Source organism: Beauveria bassiana, assembly GCF_000280675.1.
Source record: "Beauveria bassiana ARSEF 2860 unplaced genomic scaffold BBA_S00010, whole genome shotgun sequence".
In the NCBI taxonomy this organism is placed as follows: Eukaryota; Fungi; Ascomycota; class Sordariomycetes; order Hypocreales; family Cordycipitaceae; genus Beauveria; species Beauveria bassiana.
The window spans coordinates 876558-892106 of record NW_007930845.1 but is presented as its reverse complement, the minus strand read 5'-3'; the positions used below and the strand labels follow the sequence as shown (position 1 = coordinate 892106).

Here is a 15549-nt window from a genome sequence, read left to right as displayed (position 1 = left end):
CTTGGCGAGCCCCTGAGAAATTGATTGGATTCCAGGAATCGGCTGGTTGTGCGATGCCTGCAGAGACAAAAAAGGGACGTTCTTGTTATCTCAGTTCCTGTCTTGCCCCCTGGAAATTGCGTAGGCTAACAAATAGAAATAATTAATGGGCGTGGGCACGAAATAGGACGCCACGCCTTTTCCCTGCTGACAATGCACGCGCTCGCCACTTCTGTTCTTTCCAACCTCAGTCTTTCATTCATTCCTCACAACGTCGTGTAGTTTTTCATTTTGCAGATATCTTCGCCGCTGTTCACTCTCTCCAGCGGGAATCAACGCTCCTTTCAACCGATTTTCGGTTCTACGCTCCTTACCGTCTCTTCAGACACTCATCAACCCGTCCGACCCCGCGCTCCTCTGCTGGACCAGGGGACCGTAATACAGACGTTGTCGTCGGATACCTCTCTAAACTCGTTTCTCTGATTTGCGTCGTTTCTTTGTGCACCGCTTTTAGATCGCTCGAGATACCCCATTGCAAAGGCCTCGCGCCACTAATTGAGACGAACTACCCATCATGCGTTTCACCCGCCTCGCCGCCAGCGTTGTGCTGCTGGGCACCGCCGTCGCCCAAGTCCACACAGATTGTCAGCCTCTGAACCGCACCGACTGCCCTGCCGACCCGGCTCTGGGTACTGCTCACTTGTTCAACTTCAACACGACCCCGTCTTATGATCTCTGGGAAACCACTGTCGGAAGCGTCGACTACCATGCCGATACTGGTGCCGGCTTCTCCGTCAAGAAGCAGGGCGACTCGCCCACGATTCGATCCAAGTTTTACATCTTTTGGGGTCGCTACGAAATCAGCCTCAAGGTTGCCCCTGGCACCGGAATTGTCAGCTCTCTCATGCTGCTGAGCGACGACTTGGACGAAATCGACATTGAATTCCTGGGCGCCAATGCCACCCAAGTCACCACCAACATCTTTGCAAAGGGTGATGAGAAAGACCATTCTTATGGAAAAGAGCACGTCATGGAGGGCGGCAACCAAGACGGTTACCACACCTACATCGTCGACTGGACCAAGGACAGACTTGAGTGGTACATCGATGGCAACGTGATCCGCACCCTTACCTACAACGATGCCAAAAATGGTGACAAGTACCCGCAGACTCCCATGCGCATGCATATTGGCATCTGGGCTGGTGGCGACCCTTCACTGCCTCCAGGCACCATTAAATGGGCTGGCGGCGAGACTGATTATTCCAAGGGACCTTATACCATGTTTGTCAAGAGTCTCAAGATAGAGGACTACACCAAGGGCGCCAAGGAATATTCCTACGGAGACAAGACTGGCAGCTACCAAAGCATTCAGATCAAGGAGTGAGTTTCACATGCCGACGCCACAGGCTAAGAATGTAACGCTAACCGTATGTGCAGAGGTAACTCGACTGCTTACAATAACATTAATAAGCCGCCTGCCTCGAGCTCAGCGGATGGCTGGAAGAATCTGTCGCCCAACGCCAAGATTGGCATCTATTCAGGGGCCGGGGCTGTCGCCGCTCTTGCAATCGGTACTCTCCTTTACTATTACATTCGACAGCGCAGATTGGGCGCTGCCGAGGCCAGACTCGCCGATGAAAAGACGGAGGCGGAGCGCCTGGAACTGGCACAGTTCCGTAAGGACGGTGTCGACCCCGACGGCTTCAGAGAGCACGGACATGAATACGGAGAAAAGAGCGGCAATCTGACGCCTCTCGGCACAGCCGGCAACCCGTTTAACCACCCCGACGACTCGCGGCCGGGCTCCCGCCACCCCACGGTTCCTGATGTGGCTTTTGCTGGCGCCGCTGGCGCGGCAGCTGGCGGGGCCGTGGCGGTCGGCCATGCTCCCAGTCACGTTGCACCTGCAACACCTACATCGCCTCATGGCTTCGACTTTGGTGTCCCTCCTTCACCGGCCACCGCAGGTCTTGGAAACGATGCTCATCGTCAAGTGTCTCGCACACAGAGCGACATGATGCCTCCCCGCCAGCCACAATCTCCTGTCGGCCAGACGCGCTCCGCCACGGCCGATCCTTACCGCCTGGGCTCACCGGCCCCTCAGCAAGGATACGGCTTGCATAGGATGCAAAGCCCAATGGGACAACCGGGGCAGTACAGCACAACCCCTGGTCCCATGCAGCAACAATACAGCCAGCATAGGACGCAAAGTCCTGGCCCCGGCTATAGCGCCGCCAACCAGCCGGCCTACCGCGGCCAGCCTGGTGGAGGCAATCACTGGAACTAAGCAAGCACCCTTCTGATGATGCCTTTTTGAGTTTTGTTGCGGCCTGTCAAAAAACTTGGTCTTTGGTCGAGCGTTGCGTTTCTTTTCTGTTGGGTTGGAATCTAGATTGGAATTTTCTGTACAAGGGCCGTCATGAGCTCGGCCGTAGTTGCCATTGCCATCTTTTCCCCGCTATTTCGTCTCTTTCTTGCTTTTGCCTGGACCGGCTATATGTAATATTCTCTTTCCGAGGGCAATCGGCACTCGCTGCATTACGTTTATTGAGCCCACTCTCCTGCATGGTGGAAAAGCATATCAGGACACAAAAGCTAATCAGCTCGTCACCATGTCATCATATGCCAGAGTATCTTCAGCTGCCACAAGAAAGAGAAAGAGACGCATGACTGATGTTGCCGAGGTTGGTCAACCTTCAGATTTGTGGCTTGACTCTATTATCCGCGCCTCAGTCTTTGCTCGTCTTTTGGCGGATCGACGAGCACAATATCTACGAATGCCCCAATAAAGATGTTTAGCTAGCCAATTACCATTGGCACAATACGCCATGCCATCTCACAATCCTGGTACAATTCGTATTGTTTAGCCAGATTTCTGTGGGCCTTTCGCGGGCCGCTTCCACATGCATCACAAAATGGCCTAGCAAAACTTTCTACCATTAAGATTGCCATGGCTTTATCTGGAAAAGCCATCTAGTCAACTAATAATGTGGGCGTAGAATTCGGCCGATCACCGATTTGGTCTTTTTGCTTCCTTGCTCGCGCAGCGTCCGAGGTGGCTGCGTCCAGCCATGCACAGCATTATTGGCCGCGTCAGCAATATTGGCGGTATTTCAACTGCATCACCGTCGATTATATCGATTGAATCTTGGTCTCGACAAAGCAATTGGCAAAAGATTAGGCAAGCAGGGTCCGGGACACCCATCCTCAAGACGGAGACATCCGTCAAGATTGGCAAGGCGGTGGGCAAAGTTGGCAAGGCCACCGCTTTTTTCCCTTTTCTTCTCCGGTTTTTCACATGAATCGCATTTAGGCTTTTGGCTAGTATCTGTGGAATCTGCAGCCTTGTTTCCGGCCACTTGGATAATGGGATGGTTCCGAGCGCGAGTGGGCTCTCCATTCATGCACCTATGACCTACATGTCATCACGCAAACTGCGACCGGTTCCTCTTTTCCACTTTGCCACGACAACGTCGTATCGTATTGGATATCACGGGCCCAGGATGACTCTTGTGAGACCCTCTTGCCTCCCACTGGCATCAAGACCACCCGAAAAATATCGTGCTTTGGGATGCTTAGCTTGGGTGGGGGCTCTCCGCCGTGGTCTGGTATTACCGGCATCATCCTCGAAAGGAATTTAGACTTGCATAGTTAGCGTCATTATTCTGCGGAGGGCGACAATACGATCAAGCTAGCTTGCTAGTGTGTCCTTTGCTCTTTCTGACCAATATTGCGGAGCAACAAGACCGCGGTAAAGAGAAGGATGGCCGGCGAGGACCTGTCTTGGACATGTTGCAGGAACAAGGTGGGCGTTGGCTGACGCGGATCGACGTTCATGAGCAATATGGAATAGAAGAACCGGATTTACCGTAAGCAAAGCAAGCCGTACCCTCGGGAATTCTGGAGCACCAAAGTGAATTTCGCCGCTGGTCTGGTATGCATGTCCTACATGTACTATTGGGGTGGCCGAGAGTATAAAGGTCAGCGAAAGCCTCTTGTTCTATAGCCTCGATATTCGTGTTATATTCTTCATTTGCTAGAGTACTGTTTCCAATACAATTTGTCTATTGCAAATAGACGTATCTTTCAAGACGCACTACTCACAACACAACGACGAGGTGCCATACATAGCCTTCAAGGTCCATCTTCGTGATGCTTTTCAAGGCAGCTCTCGGTCTGGTTGCCGCTGCCGCTTCCGCTGCCGCCGCCCCGGCAATCTCAAACTCTACAATCTCAGACTCTACAATCTCAAACTCTACAATCTCAAACGCGACTGAGCTCGCAGGATACGAGTATGTGGTTATCGGCTCCGGCGCCGGCGGCGGTCCTCTGGCCGCACGTCTGGCCATGGCCGGCCACAAGACTCTCCTGATCGAGGCCGGCGACGACCAGGGCGACAACACCAACTACAAGGTGCCTGCGTACTCTGCAAAGGCCTCGGAAGACGAGTCCATCGCTTGGAACTTCTTTGTCCACCACTACGCCGACGAGAAGCGCCAAGCGCGCGACTACAAGACGAGCTACGACACGCCCGACGGCGGTCTGTACACTGGGCTGCAACCGCCCGCCGGCTCCAAGATGAAGGGCACGCTGTATCCGCGTACCCAGACCTTGGGAGGGTGCACAGCGCACAATGCGCTAGTCACAATATATCCGCACCGCTCCGACTTTGACTCGATTGCGCAGCTCACCGGCGACTCCTCCTGGAGCGCCGACAACATGCGCAAGTACTTTGTGCGCATGGAGAAGAAGAACTACGGCCTGCCCTTTGAAGGCGGCCACGGCCACGACGGCTGGCTCAGCACAGAGACGACAAAGATCTCGCTGGCCCTCCAAGACCCTCAGCTGCTGAGCCTGTACACCGGCGGCGCCTTTGCCTCGGGCAAGCTCCTCCCGGCCATCGGCGACCTGGCTAGCCTGCTTCTCGGGGACGCCAACGCCGATTCAAAGTCGCGGGATACAACCGACTCGTACTATCTGGTGCCCATCTCCACAAAGGACGGTTCCCGTGTTGGTTCACGCGAGTTTGTCGTCTCTGTGCGAGACGCCAAGGACAAGGACGGCAACAAGAGGTATCCCCTCGACGTTCGTCTCAACTGCCATGTCACCAAGGTCATCATTGACGAGAGCGGCGACAAGCCGCGCGCTACGGGTGTCGAGTTTCTCGACGGCCAGTACTTGTACAAGGCCAGCCCGCGCTACGGCACCGCTGGCAAGGGAAAGCCGGGCAAGGTCAATGCCTCGCGCGAAGTCATTGTCGCGGGCGGAGCCTACAACTCGCCTCAGATTTTGAAGCTCAGCGGCATCGGTCCCCGCGAAGAGCTCGAGTCGCTTGATATCCCCGTCGTCGTCGACCTGCCCGGCGTGGGCGGCAACCTGCAAGACCACTACGAGATCAACGTGCAGGGCACGGTGCCCAAGGACTTTTCCGCGCTCAAGGGCTGCACGTTTGGACTCAACGGCGAGCACGACACGTGTCTGGACAAGTGGGAGAATCCGACGTTTGGCGACCGCGGCACGCTCGCGACCAACGGCCTCCCGGTGGCCATGTTCCACAAGAGCTCCGTCACGGAGAATGGCGAGTACGACAATTTCCTCTTTGGCGGGCCCGTCAACTTTCGCGGCTACTTTCCCCAGTACAGCATCAACATTACGCAGGACCACGACGTCTTCTCCTGGGCCATCCTCAAGGCGCACCCGCGCAACAATGCCGGCACCGTGCGCCTGCGCTCCGCCGACCCGCTCGACGTGCCCGACATCACGTACAACTACTTTGACACGGGCAGCGGCGACTACGCCAAGGACCTGCGGTCCATGTATGAGGCCGTTGGCGTCGCGCGCGACGCCCTGCGCCGCCAGCCCGTCAAAGTCAGCGAGGTGCTCCCCGGCGAGGACGTGACGAGCCAGGCCGACATTGAGCAGTACGCAAAGGACACGGCCTGGGGCCACCACGCCTCGTGTACGTGTCCCATTGGACCGGATGGCGACGAGACGGCTGTGCTGGACTCGAGCTTTCGCGTCCGCGGCGTGGATGGCCTGCGCGTGGTGGATGCCTCTGTGTATCCTCGCATTCCGGGCACGTTTACGGCGGTTTCGACGTACATGGTGGGCGAGAAGGCTGCCGATGTTATTCTTGAGCAAAACAAGAACTGATTTGTTGTTGTTGTTGTCTTTTTCTTTCTTTCTTTCTTTTTTCCTTTTACGCTATGATTTGATGACGTTGTACGTGTGCTGTATATACAGCTTATAGGTGCTCAATTATTGTTTTGGGTTAATGCACATTTAGAATAAAAAATATAGCAAAAGTTTCTATTCACAATATACATCACCAGATATCAATCGTCAAAATCATTCAAGGTATCTCTCCAAAATTCACACTTGATAAAATTCGTTGCAAGAGCGCAGAAACTTGACCTGCAATCAAAAGAGGTCCCATCAATCCTTGCCAACAAAAAACATACTCATCAAAAAAAAAAAAAAAAAAAAAGGGTTACCAGGACTTATTAGCCAGAAGGGTTTCCGTTGAAAGCAAGCAGACCAGTGCTGACTCCCGGAAGACCGGTGACGATGCCGGGCGAGGCGAGCGCCTGGAGGCGGCTGCAGAGCTCGGAAGCAATGCCACCCTCGAGAGCAGAGATGTAGGCAGCAAGACCGGCAATGTGAGGAGTGGCCATAGAGGTGCCAGATATGGATCTCTATTAGAAGAAAAAAAAAAGAAGCTGCATTAGTAGATTCGCGTTCCCACAAGAGTTTCATGCATAAAAAGGGGAATTTAGAACAAAAACTTACAACGCCACCGCCGGGAACCAGAGACACAATGCCGACACCGGGAGCATAAATGTCGACGATGCTGCCGTAGTTGGAGAAGCTGGCGCGCACGTCCTTTGCATCCGTCGCGCCGACGGTGCAGACAGTCTCCTCCGAGGCCGGCGACACAAAGGCGGCGTCGCTATTCTCATTACCCGCGGCAACGGCGACAAAGACGCCGCTCGCAACGAGCTCGGCGGCGCCGTCGTTGACGGCCAGCGAGTAGCCGCCGCCGAGGCTCATGCTGGCAAAGACGCCCTTGGGGCACGAGCGGCCGCGCGAGTCGGTCACGACGTAGTCCATGCCGGCAATGATGCCCGACCAGGTACCCGAGCCGTAGTCGCTGAGGACCTTGATGCCGTAGACGCTGGCTTTTTTGGCCACGCCGTAGGTGGTGCTGGCAATGGTGCCCGCGCAGTGGGTGCCGTGGCCGTGGCCGTCCCGGTGCTGGTCGGGGAAGAAGCTCTTGACCTGCTTGGCGCGGCCGTCAAAGTCGGGGTGGCTGTCGTCGATGCCCGTGTCCAGCACGTACACGCACGTGCCGGCGCCGGCGCTCCGGTCGTACCGGTAGCCGGTGGTGGTGGTGGTGGTGCTGCTGCTGTCATTGTTCTTTCGGCGCGAGATGCGCGCAAGGCCCCAGGGGGGGTTGGGCTGCGTGGTAAAGGCGGACAGGCTGACGACGCTGTCTTGCTCAATGTACTCGACCTAAAGGCCCCTCACAAAAAGGAATAACCCCAAAAATCAGGACTTTGCTTTGCATTACATGCGGGGGGTTGAGAGCAAAGGGGGGGGGCTGAGAAAGTTTGGACTTTACTTACATCGGGATGGCTACGGAGCTCCTGGACCGCCGCCTCGTCGAGCGAGCCGGCAAAGCCGTGCATCACATCGCTGTAGATGTAGTCGGCGCTTTCGGCCATGATGGACGCGTCGGGCTTGCTGCCCGCTTTGTACTTGACAATGTACTTGCCGGGGATGGCGGCGCTGCTGTCCTTGGCGGCATGGAGAGGAGCAGGCTCGGCGCGCTGGACCGTTGGGGCAGCGAGAACAATGGGCAAAAGAGCCAGAAGCAGAGAAGAAAGCATTTTTTGACGAATCGTGGTGTTTTTTAAGAGGATGATTTAGAAGAAGGAGTAAGAGAGTGTCGATTTGCTTCAGGAAACTAGGAAACTGGTGCTTCCAAACCACTTTAGAATGAGAATGTTCTGTTCTTTACAAGGGAAAAACATTCCGCTCTTTATACTTGACATATGCCGCTCCTCCTCCTCTTCTTCTTCTTCTTCGTCGCCAATGCCGTTCCGTTCGAGACCACAACTCATTCGGCTTTCAGCACCAAGTCTTGAATACCTTCCTTGTCAGGAAGGCGCAGTCCGCACTGGCCTTTCAGTCGCCTTCATCTTCTCAGGGTTCTTTTGTGCAGAAAAAAGTACCACCTTCTTGGGTCAAGAGTGAGGCTATCATGTCTCAGGTATGCAAGTGTCCGGCGCATGTCTACATACCCACAAACAGCTTTGACTGGGAGGCATGCCACCTTCTTAAACGGAAATGGGCTTCATGGATTTCTTTGTTCTCGGCTTCGATAGAGCTCCGAATCATTGGCCAATGAACCTTCTTTTTAGTCGGATGAGTGCTCTTGGCAGCCTTATCCAGAGTACGTCAAGTTTCATTCGCCTAGATTTTTCCGGATCTTCTTTTATGTTCGGATGAAGTAGAGGAGCGCGTACTTGCACAGCCTCCCCAGCTTTTACATAGGTAGATCTTGCTGCATTGGCTCTGAAGAACAGCACACTGCATCCCATGTTCAATCACTCACCGTCACGTTCCAAGATCTTGGCCGACAAGTATGCATTACAGGACTCTAACATGGGCTACTGCAGCTGGAAGTAGAACTATCTTGCCCACATCTCAAACCCGTTTCTCTTGGATCTATATTCTGTCTTGGTGATATCTACAGTTGTGTTACCACATATCATACCGTTGGCACGCGGAGAACTAGTCCCCGAAAAGTCAATGCAATGCTTCCGGGAAACCAGCCCCGCCAAGCTACAAGTCAATCAATCGACAGGGAAGCGAGGTTTGCAAACCCAATCGGTGTCTTTATTAAGGCCGGGCCGCGTATCGTGGCTGTTTAGGGAAAAGATTTGCGGGGTCTGAATCTGGGGTATTTTGGCCTCATGGAGCGCATCCTACGGCACTTGGCTTAGCTCAGAATAGAAACACTGCTTGCGAAGAGTCTCTTAATATGATGGTCAGTACAAAACATGGTTCCGAGACATCTCTTCTTTGCGGGCCGAGGTTGCATGAATGCCCTTGGTCAGTCCTTCTCCCACAAAAGGCGCACATCAAAGCATGCCGTGATTCAAGTACTGATTCCCATCTGACAGTACCTTTTCGTATTTATAGACTTTCAAGACACAACAACTTACCAAAATCTACGTATGACACTTGATTCAACATCTCTCTCTCTCTCTCTCTCTCTCTCTCTCTATAGTTAGTTGACCGCTCTGGAGCCTTTAGGCACCAGAAGAGATGCGGGGATGTGCTTGTTGGCATTATGCTGGCCGGGGTCTTGATAGCGGTGCATACTGCTTGCCAAGACCTGACCCCGGTTACCCGTACACGTCTTGCTTCCATTTATTGCTGCAGCCCAGTTGATCGACGATTGTGTTGCATCGCCAGCTTGTTCGCCGCTCGCCCTCTGTGGGACATGCCATCGTCGGTGTTCAGGCCGTGATCAATGCGCTATCAATGAGCGGAGAAGCTACTGAATATATACCTTTCCCTTACTGAATGTGCTTAGTTGAAATCACGTTTAATACCATTTAGTTGCAGACTTTTTTGAATCGTCGATGGACGTAGAATACTCCATGGCGCCGCAAAACGTATCACAAATCGGATAAGAAATCTCTCAAGATTTAGACCGTATTTTAGAGCATTCAAAGGACAGGGAGAATAGTGGTGTCAAGGTTTTCTGTCATCTCGCCGAACAACCCCTGCTGGTGGCTGCATGCTGCCACTGCGAATGTTGGTTCCCGCCACGCCTACCTTCGGCAGAGCATTGCGGAGAAAATCGATTGCGGCCCTTTGATACCGCCTTATCCAAAAAAAAAAAAAAAAAAAAACCAATGCCGGTAAAATGCATACTGCAACTCCTCATCGGTGCCAAGATCTCAGGCTGGATATGGTGTGACAAGTTCCGCGGCCGCATGCCTCGACGAAACCCATCCAAGAAGAGTAAGATGTGCGTATATTTAGTACAGAACTCTCATGATGGAAACTTTCCACGTTGACGCCCAAATTTTGGCCATGCAAGAAAGCCAACAAGTGGCCAGTTGTGCAAAGGCTGGTGGTGGGTATTGTCAGCGCATCAATGCCTCAACAAGCCTCTCTTCTGCAGAGAAACATGGCCGCAAAGTCACGAGCAAGGTTGTGCAGGTTGATCAATCACTGATTTTCTATTGTTCAATACATGCACTGTTTTCTCTGCGCGTCCAAAGCTACCACACCTAGGAAGCCTAATCATTGCCGCCTGAATGAGGACATTCCTCTCTACTGGGTACGTATTGTATGTATTTTGCTTGCTTGGGGTGGCCCGGGTACGTACCTGTGCAGACCTGTGCAGACGGATGCAGCAGCACCTTTCCTGCATCATCATTCCGAAAATAGCGCTGCAAGAGCGGCTGCTTCTCACCGTAGCGGAAAGCTGTCGCGAGGCCTGGCGCAGGGATGGATGAGTGCCTAAATGATGGTGCAATTCCATCACAATCGTGTCTCTTTCGACAACAGCAATCTAGAGCCATCTGTGTGAGTACACCACCTTCAGCTTGTTGCATGGATACTTTTGCACAGCTGTCGTTCCCTGGACATGTCAATGTACTGTAGACATAGTGGACTCAATGTACTGCAGACATAGTGGACTGCACAGCTCCGATTCAGGCCGAGTCTATTGCAATGGGGGTATCATGCCGAGGTTCACGATTGCGTAGCTATAGACTCTATATGAGTCCAGTAGTTTGAGCACTTGAATACTATAATTTCATCTTGCGTAGCCGCTTCTTAAACCCATTGAACCTACATGCATTACATCAAAAACAAATACCCATCATTCGTACTAGTTCCTTGTTCGTACTACATGACATGCCATCTATGACCACGACCACTCCCCCAAGTTTGAATTTATTTATTTGCGTAAAACTCGCGTTTCCATTAGATGAATGCCTCCCATCTACGGTTGATCTGGTTGCGGCGGACCTGAGAGAAAGATTAGTATCTGGAGATTGAACGAGACAGACAGACAGACAGCACATACCATGGGGGCCACGAATAAGACGCCGCCAGTGAGCGCCAAAACGGTTGAGATGAGGGCCAGCTTGTTGAAGCCCTTGCCAAGGAGGTCAAAGAGACCGCTAGGCACAACACGCGTGCCATAGACGTCGATGCCATACGCCACGAGCAGACTCGTGCTTTCCACCACGGCGGGGGACGTAGTGAAGCCCTCCACGCCAAGAATGTCCCAATCATGAGAGAGAATGCTGCGCGTATCAATTTCAATGGCGGGCATGTACCTAGGCAGACCCTCGGCCTCAATCTCGTTGGCCGTGGGATCGCGGCCAATGGGGCGCCGGGGGTCGAGGAGCACGCGCGGCAGGGCGACGACGGCGTGTGACTCCGGCAGATAGGCAACAATGTTGCGGTTGGCAATGCCCTGGCGCGTCTGCGTGACGGTGAGCTTGGTGAGGGGCTGAGAGACGACCCAGCTCTGAGAGGCGACAAAGGGCAGCGCGACGCCGAGTGGGTTCTCAATTGGCTTGAGAGAGGAGAACTGGGCGTTGTCACCGAGCGGGCCGCGGTCGTTGGGCGTCGCCGACTCGTACAAATCGGACACGACGATTTGGTAGCCCTGGATAGAGCGATCCGAATCGTCATTGAGCGCGTACTGCCCAAAGAAGGAACAGGCGAACCAGTTCTCTGACATGGTGCATGAGACAGATTTGCCGGCATCGACGCCTTCGTAGGTCTCGGCGGTGAGAACCTGGCCCGAGATGGTGTCAATGAGCTTGATGGACATGACAGATGTCTTGTCGTTGATGGAGGCGATGACGGCGGTGTTGGGGTTCAGGTATTTGTACTGAACCTGTCTGTCACCAAGAACGCGACCGATGGACGCAATGGGGTCGTGAGCGGGTAGTGTGGCAATGTCCACAATTCGTTGGTTATCAGCAGCCTTGATCTCCCAGATATCCTGCTTCTTGATCTTCTTTCCATCCGCCACGATTTTAATTCCCTTGACGGATTCGCCCTCGCCGCGGACAACAAATGTCTGGTCAGCGAGCTGGCCACCCAGAGTCTCGTCAATGGGACTGCCGTCAGGACCAAACGCAAGGAGCCAAGCAGATACCTCGCCGTCGACAACAGCGGTGCTGGAGATGACTGGCGTGGTAGAGTAAGCCGCCTTGGCCTCGTCAACGTGGCCATCAGTGGCTCTAATCAGAACGGATTCGCCACGCGATCCACGCAAAGCAACGACGCCACTGTCCTCAGTCACAGCGAAGCCTTTGACAGAAAGTGATTCGCCAGCGGCTTGTGGCAAAACATTGCGAGTCCAAAGGACGGCGCCCTTGTTGCCCGTATCCAGGCCGTAGAAGCGGCCACGACGAGTGACCAGTACGACAATCTTGTTGAAGCCAAACATGTCCGAGTAAAGACCGCCAGTGTTGGACGCGGGCTCATCGCCGGCAATACTAGCAAGGATTTTGCCAGGGATAGAGGCCAGGTAGCCCGGAAGATATTGGAGGTCGTCAATGTGGCGCAAAACACGGTGGACATAGGCGCGGAGGGGGTTGGTATCCACCTCTCCGGCGAGAACCCTGGCGAGGTTTTCCTGCTCAGGAATCTCGGCCCAGACTGCAGCGACGCTACCACTCAGCCCTTCATGACGAACCCAATCCTTTTCGCCGTTGCGGATCTGGATCCAGTCGTGGTCCTCGGTGAGAATGGCAGTGCGCACGGCATAATCGTTATCCGACTTGTAGATGACTTCGGATACGGAGTGAATGGGCTTTACAGCACCGTCGAGCTTGGTTTTCCATCGCGCAACGCCCTCGTGTGATTCAGATGAGAGCACTTGAATTTCGTCATCGGTAATTCTCGTAAAGTAGACGTTGGCCCCTTCGCAGCTTGTGGAGAAGGAGCCGCGACCTTGGAGATGGGGCAGCTCGTGTGTCTTTTTGATCTGAGCATTCTTGATATCAATGCTAAAGACCTCGGCGCGGTTTCCGGACTTGGAGGCGGTATGTACTAGAAAGCGAGCTTGTGACTCCTTGAGATAAGGCGCCTGGATATCGACAAACTCGACGTCGGACGCCAGCACAATATCATGCTTAGTCTTGGTGCCGAGGATCTGGATGCTGAGCTTATCGTTTCTCCTCCACGCAATAATCGGTGCAGCAGAGTTGCCACCCACAAACATGACGTCCTCAGCCGTCGCAACATCACCCTTGCTGCCGACAGTCCATTGATCCACGCGCTTTCCATTGCTGGGGTCCACTTCGGTGGTCTTGACGCTGTAGGAGGAGGGAGACCCGTGCAGACTGACAATGTATATGCTCGCGATATCGGTGGAAACTTGGAGTGGGATGTCCTTGGTCGTTTCGCGAAACTCCCACATGACGGTGCCCAGGCCGCCGTGGAGACGTCGCAGGACTGTAGTGCCATCTTCGTCGAAGAGGACAACAACATCCTTCCTTGATGTTTCCGTCACTTCAATGACCTCGACATCCCTCGCCTCTCCCTTGAATTCAGCCTCCCACACGTTGCGGCCGGTGAGGCCGTTCCACGCTTGGACGCGGGGACCCTGGGCGGTAGCTACCCACTCCTCATCAGCAGGAGCTCGAAGGTGTCCGGCGCTGCTGGAGACGTCGTCGGAGAGCTGATGGCGCCATACCGTCTCTCCGCTGGCCGGATTGATGGCGCCCACGACGCCCAGATCGCTCAGTGTGTAGAGAAGGCTGGCCTTGGTGCCGAGCTTCGGTCGGTGGTAGAAGGTCGCTTCGCGCTGTGGAACGCCGACTAGGGAGTGATGGAAGTCAATGTGACCGACTTCATCTTGGAAGATGGCTGCCGCTAGCGCCGAGAGGCCTAATAGCAGCGCTGATTGGAGTTGGCGCCGCATAGTCGACGCGATTGATCTGGGGTTTTGCGACGTCTTGCTCCAGGTGCCTGGACTGGACTCGAGAGAGCTCACAGAGCTGCGAGTTGAGCAGCTCGAAGAGGCTTAGTCATCGACGACGCCACCAACACATTTCAACAACAACGGCTGCGCAAAATTGAACATTGATGCGATAGATGTATTTTCGTTTTCATTACTGCTGATTTTTGTCTCTTCTGAACTCTTTGCCCATTCGGGTCAATCTCACCTAATCTGGTGCAGTACGTGCTCTCAACGCGACTGAGACAATACAAGCAGCCGAGGCCGTGTAGCTTTTAAAGCTGGCCGAGTTTACACGGCCAGAAGATATCTGTACAAGATGTGACCGCCAAAAAAAAAACACGGAGTAGGGAGACTTGTCTTATTTCTCACTGAAATAGCCCTAAATTCATAATTTAGAGATTCACGCAACAGCTGGCAGTCGCTGGTGGCGTGCAGTACCTCTCCACCCAGTGTCGACCATCTCAGAAAGACCAAATATAAGTTACGTTATATTTAGAAGCTAGAAGAACCATGGATGGCTGCAAAGCACGTAAATCCCATTGTCGCAGCTGCATGTGCAGATCACTGCCGTGGTCTCGCATCGCGTGAGTGTGGTGGTCATGTGGTGGACTTCATCTACATTACATGGCACCCGCTGAGTGTTGGCCTCGGGTCCGCTATGAGGCAAGGCTGCAGCGTTGGCATCAACATGTGCTACGTGAAATGCTAAACTAATCTACATGACTCAATGAAGGGAATTTTTTAAGCTCACTCAACGCAGCTTTTGCACCTTTGGACTTTTTGTAAAAGTATTTGCGCGATAGTACAAGCTAATGACCTTGGGGAGAGGTGCCCACCTCATAGTAAGACGACGGTATTTTCATAAAAAGAAAACTACAATTTGGAGCGTGTACCTGACTTTCTATTACTGACTAGATAGTTTGGAGCGCTGACTTCCATTTGCACATGAGCAGGGCGTCAACGGCGGCCTCGTGGGCCGGTCGCGGCGCACCGCTCATGCGACCCCGGCCGAGAGACTGGAGCCCGGGTCAGTTGACCAGCGTCTAATAAGCAGTCGGTGACCTCATAGCTGCGGATAATAGCTACAATCCGGAAATGGCTGTTAATTCCTGTTTTTTTCCTTCAAACCATGCCAATTTCCCATCGTCAACATTTGCATGATGCGAGTTTCTAGATTTTGCGCTCGTGTACGTAGGCAGCCAGCCTGGTTTGGTGCTGAGCATGTGGCTAGTTACTATTTCCATTTCGCTTCAAACTTATTACACAGCCCTGTACACACTTTGACTTCCGGCCATCAAGCTGGGACGTGGATACTCCGCGTGACAATCAGTGTTGCAAGTGGCTCTTGCATGCGACATCCCACCCTCCAACATGTGCCTCGGACGTCTCGTAGTGTATACTCGACTTGTTCCTGTGGTGGCAAGATATGGAAAATCTCCACCCCATCGACCTTTTCCAACGTGGCTGCCGCTCATATGCAAGAAATATAGCTGCGGATGCCAGATCTTGATGCTTGCTTTTTGCGTCGCCGTTAAATGAGTACCTGCGTCTCTACC

At 53.5% G+C, this 15549-nt stretch overlaps 4 protein-coding genes across 4 annotated transcripts; 2 read left to right on the top strand and 2 right to left on the bottom strand.

Moving 5' to 3' along the window:
- Positions 1–553: 553 nt before the first annotated feature.
- Positions 554–2266, top strand: BBA_04619 (glycosyl hydrolase family 16; the record flags this gene model as incomplete). The annotated part of the gene is made up of 2 exons (XM_008599716.1): positions 554–1359; positions 1417–2266. The coding sequence occupies 2 exons, from the start codon at positions 554–556 to the stop codon at positions 2264–2266; spliced, it is 1656 nt and encodes a 551-aa protein (XP_008597938.1).
- A 1865-nt stretch (positions 2267–4131) lies between these two features.
- On the top strand, positions 4132–6132 carry BBA_04618 (glucose-methanol-choline (gmc) oxidoreductase; the record flags this gene model as incomplete). Its single annotated transcript, XM_008599715.1, has 1 exon — positions 4132–6132. One exon carries the CDS (start codon positions 4132–4134, stop codon positions 6130–6132), a length of 2001 nt encoding a protein of 666 aa, XP_008597937.1.
- Positions 6133–6482: 350 nt separating this feature from the next.
- On the bottom strand, positions 6483–7868 carry BBA_04617 (subtilisin-like protease Pr1A; the record flags this gene model as incomplete). The annotated part of the gene is made up of 3 exons (XM_008599714.1): positions 6483–6674; positions 6769–7491; positions 7605–7868. 3 exons carry the CDS (start codon positions 7866–7868, stop codon positions 6483–6485), a joined length of 1179 nt encoding a protein of 392 aa, XP_008597936.1.
- Positions 7869–10989: 3121 nt separating this feature from the next.
- Positions 10990–13954, bottom strand: BBA_04616 (DUF1620 domain-containing protein; the record flags this gene model as incomplete). Its single annotated transcript, XM_008599713.1, has 2 exons — positions 10990–11034; positions 11093–13954. The coding sequence occupies 2 exons, from the start codon at positions 13952–13954 to the stop codon at positions 10990–10992; spliced, it is 2907 nt and encodes a 968-aa protein (XP_008597935.1).
- Positions 13955–15549: the final 1595 nt, after the last annotated feature.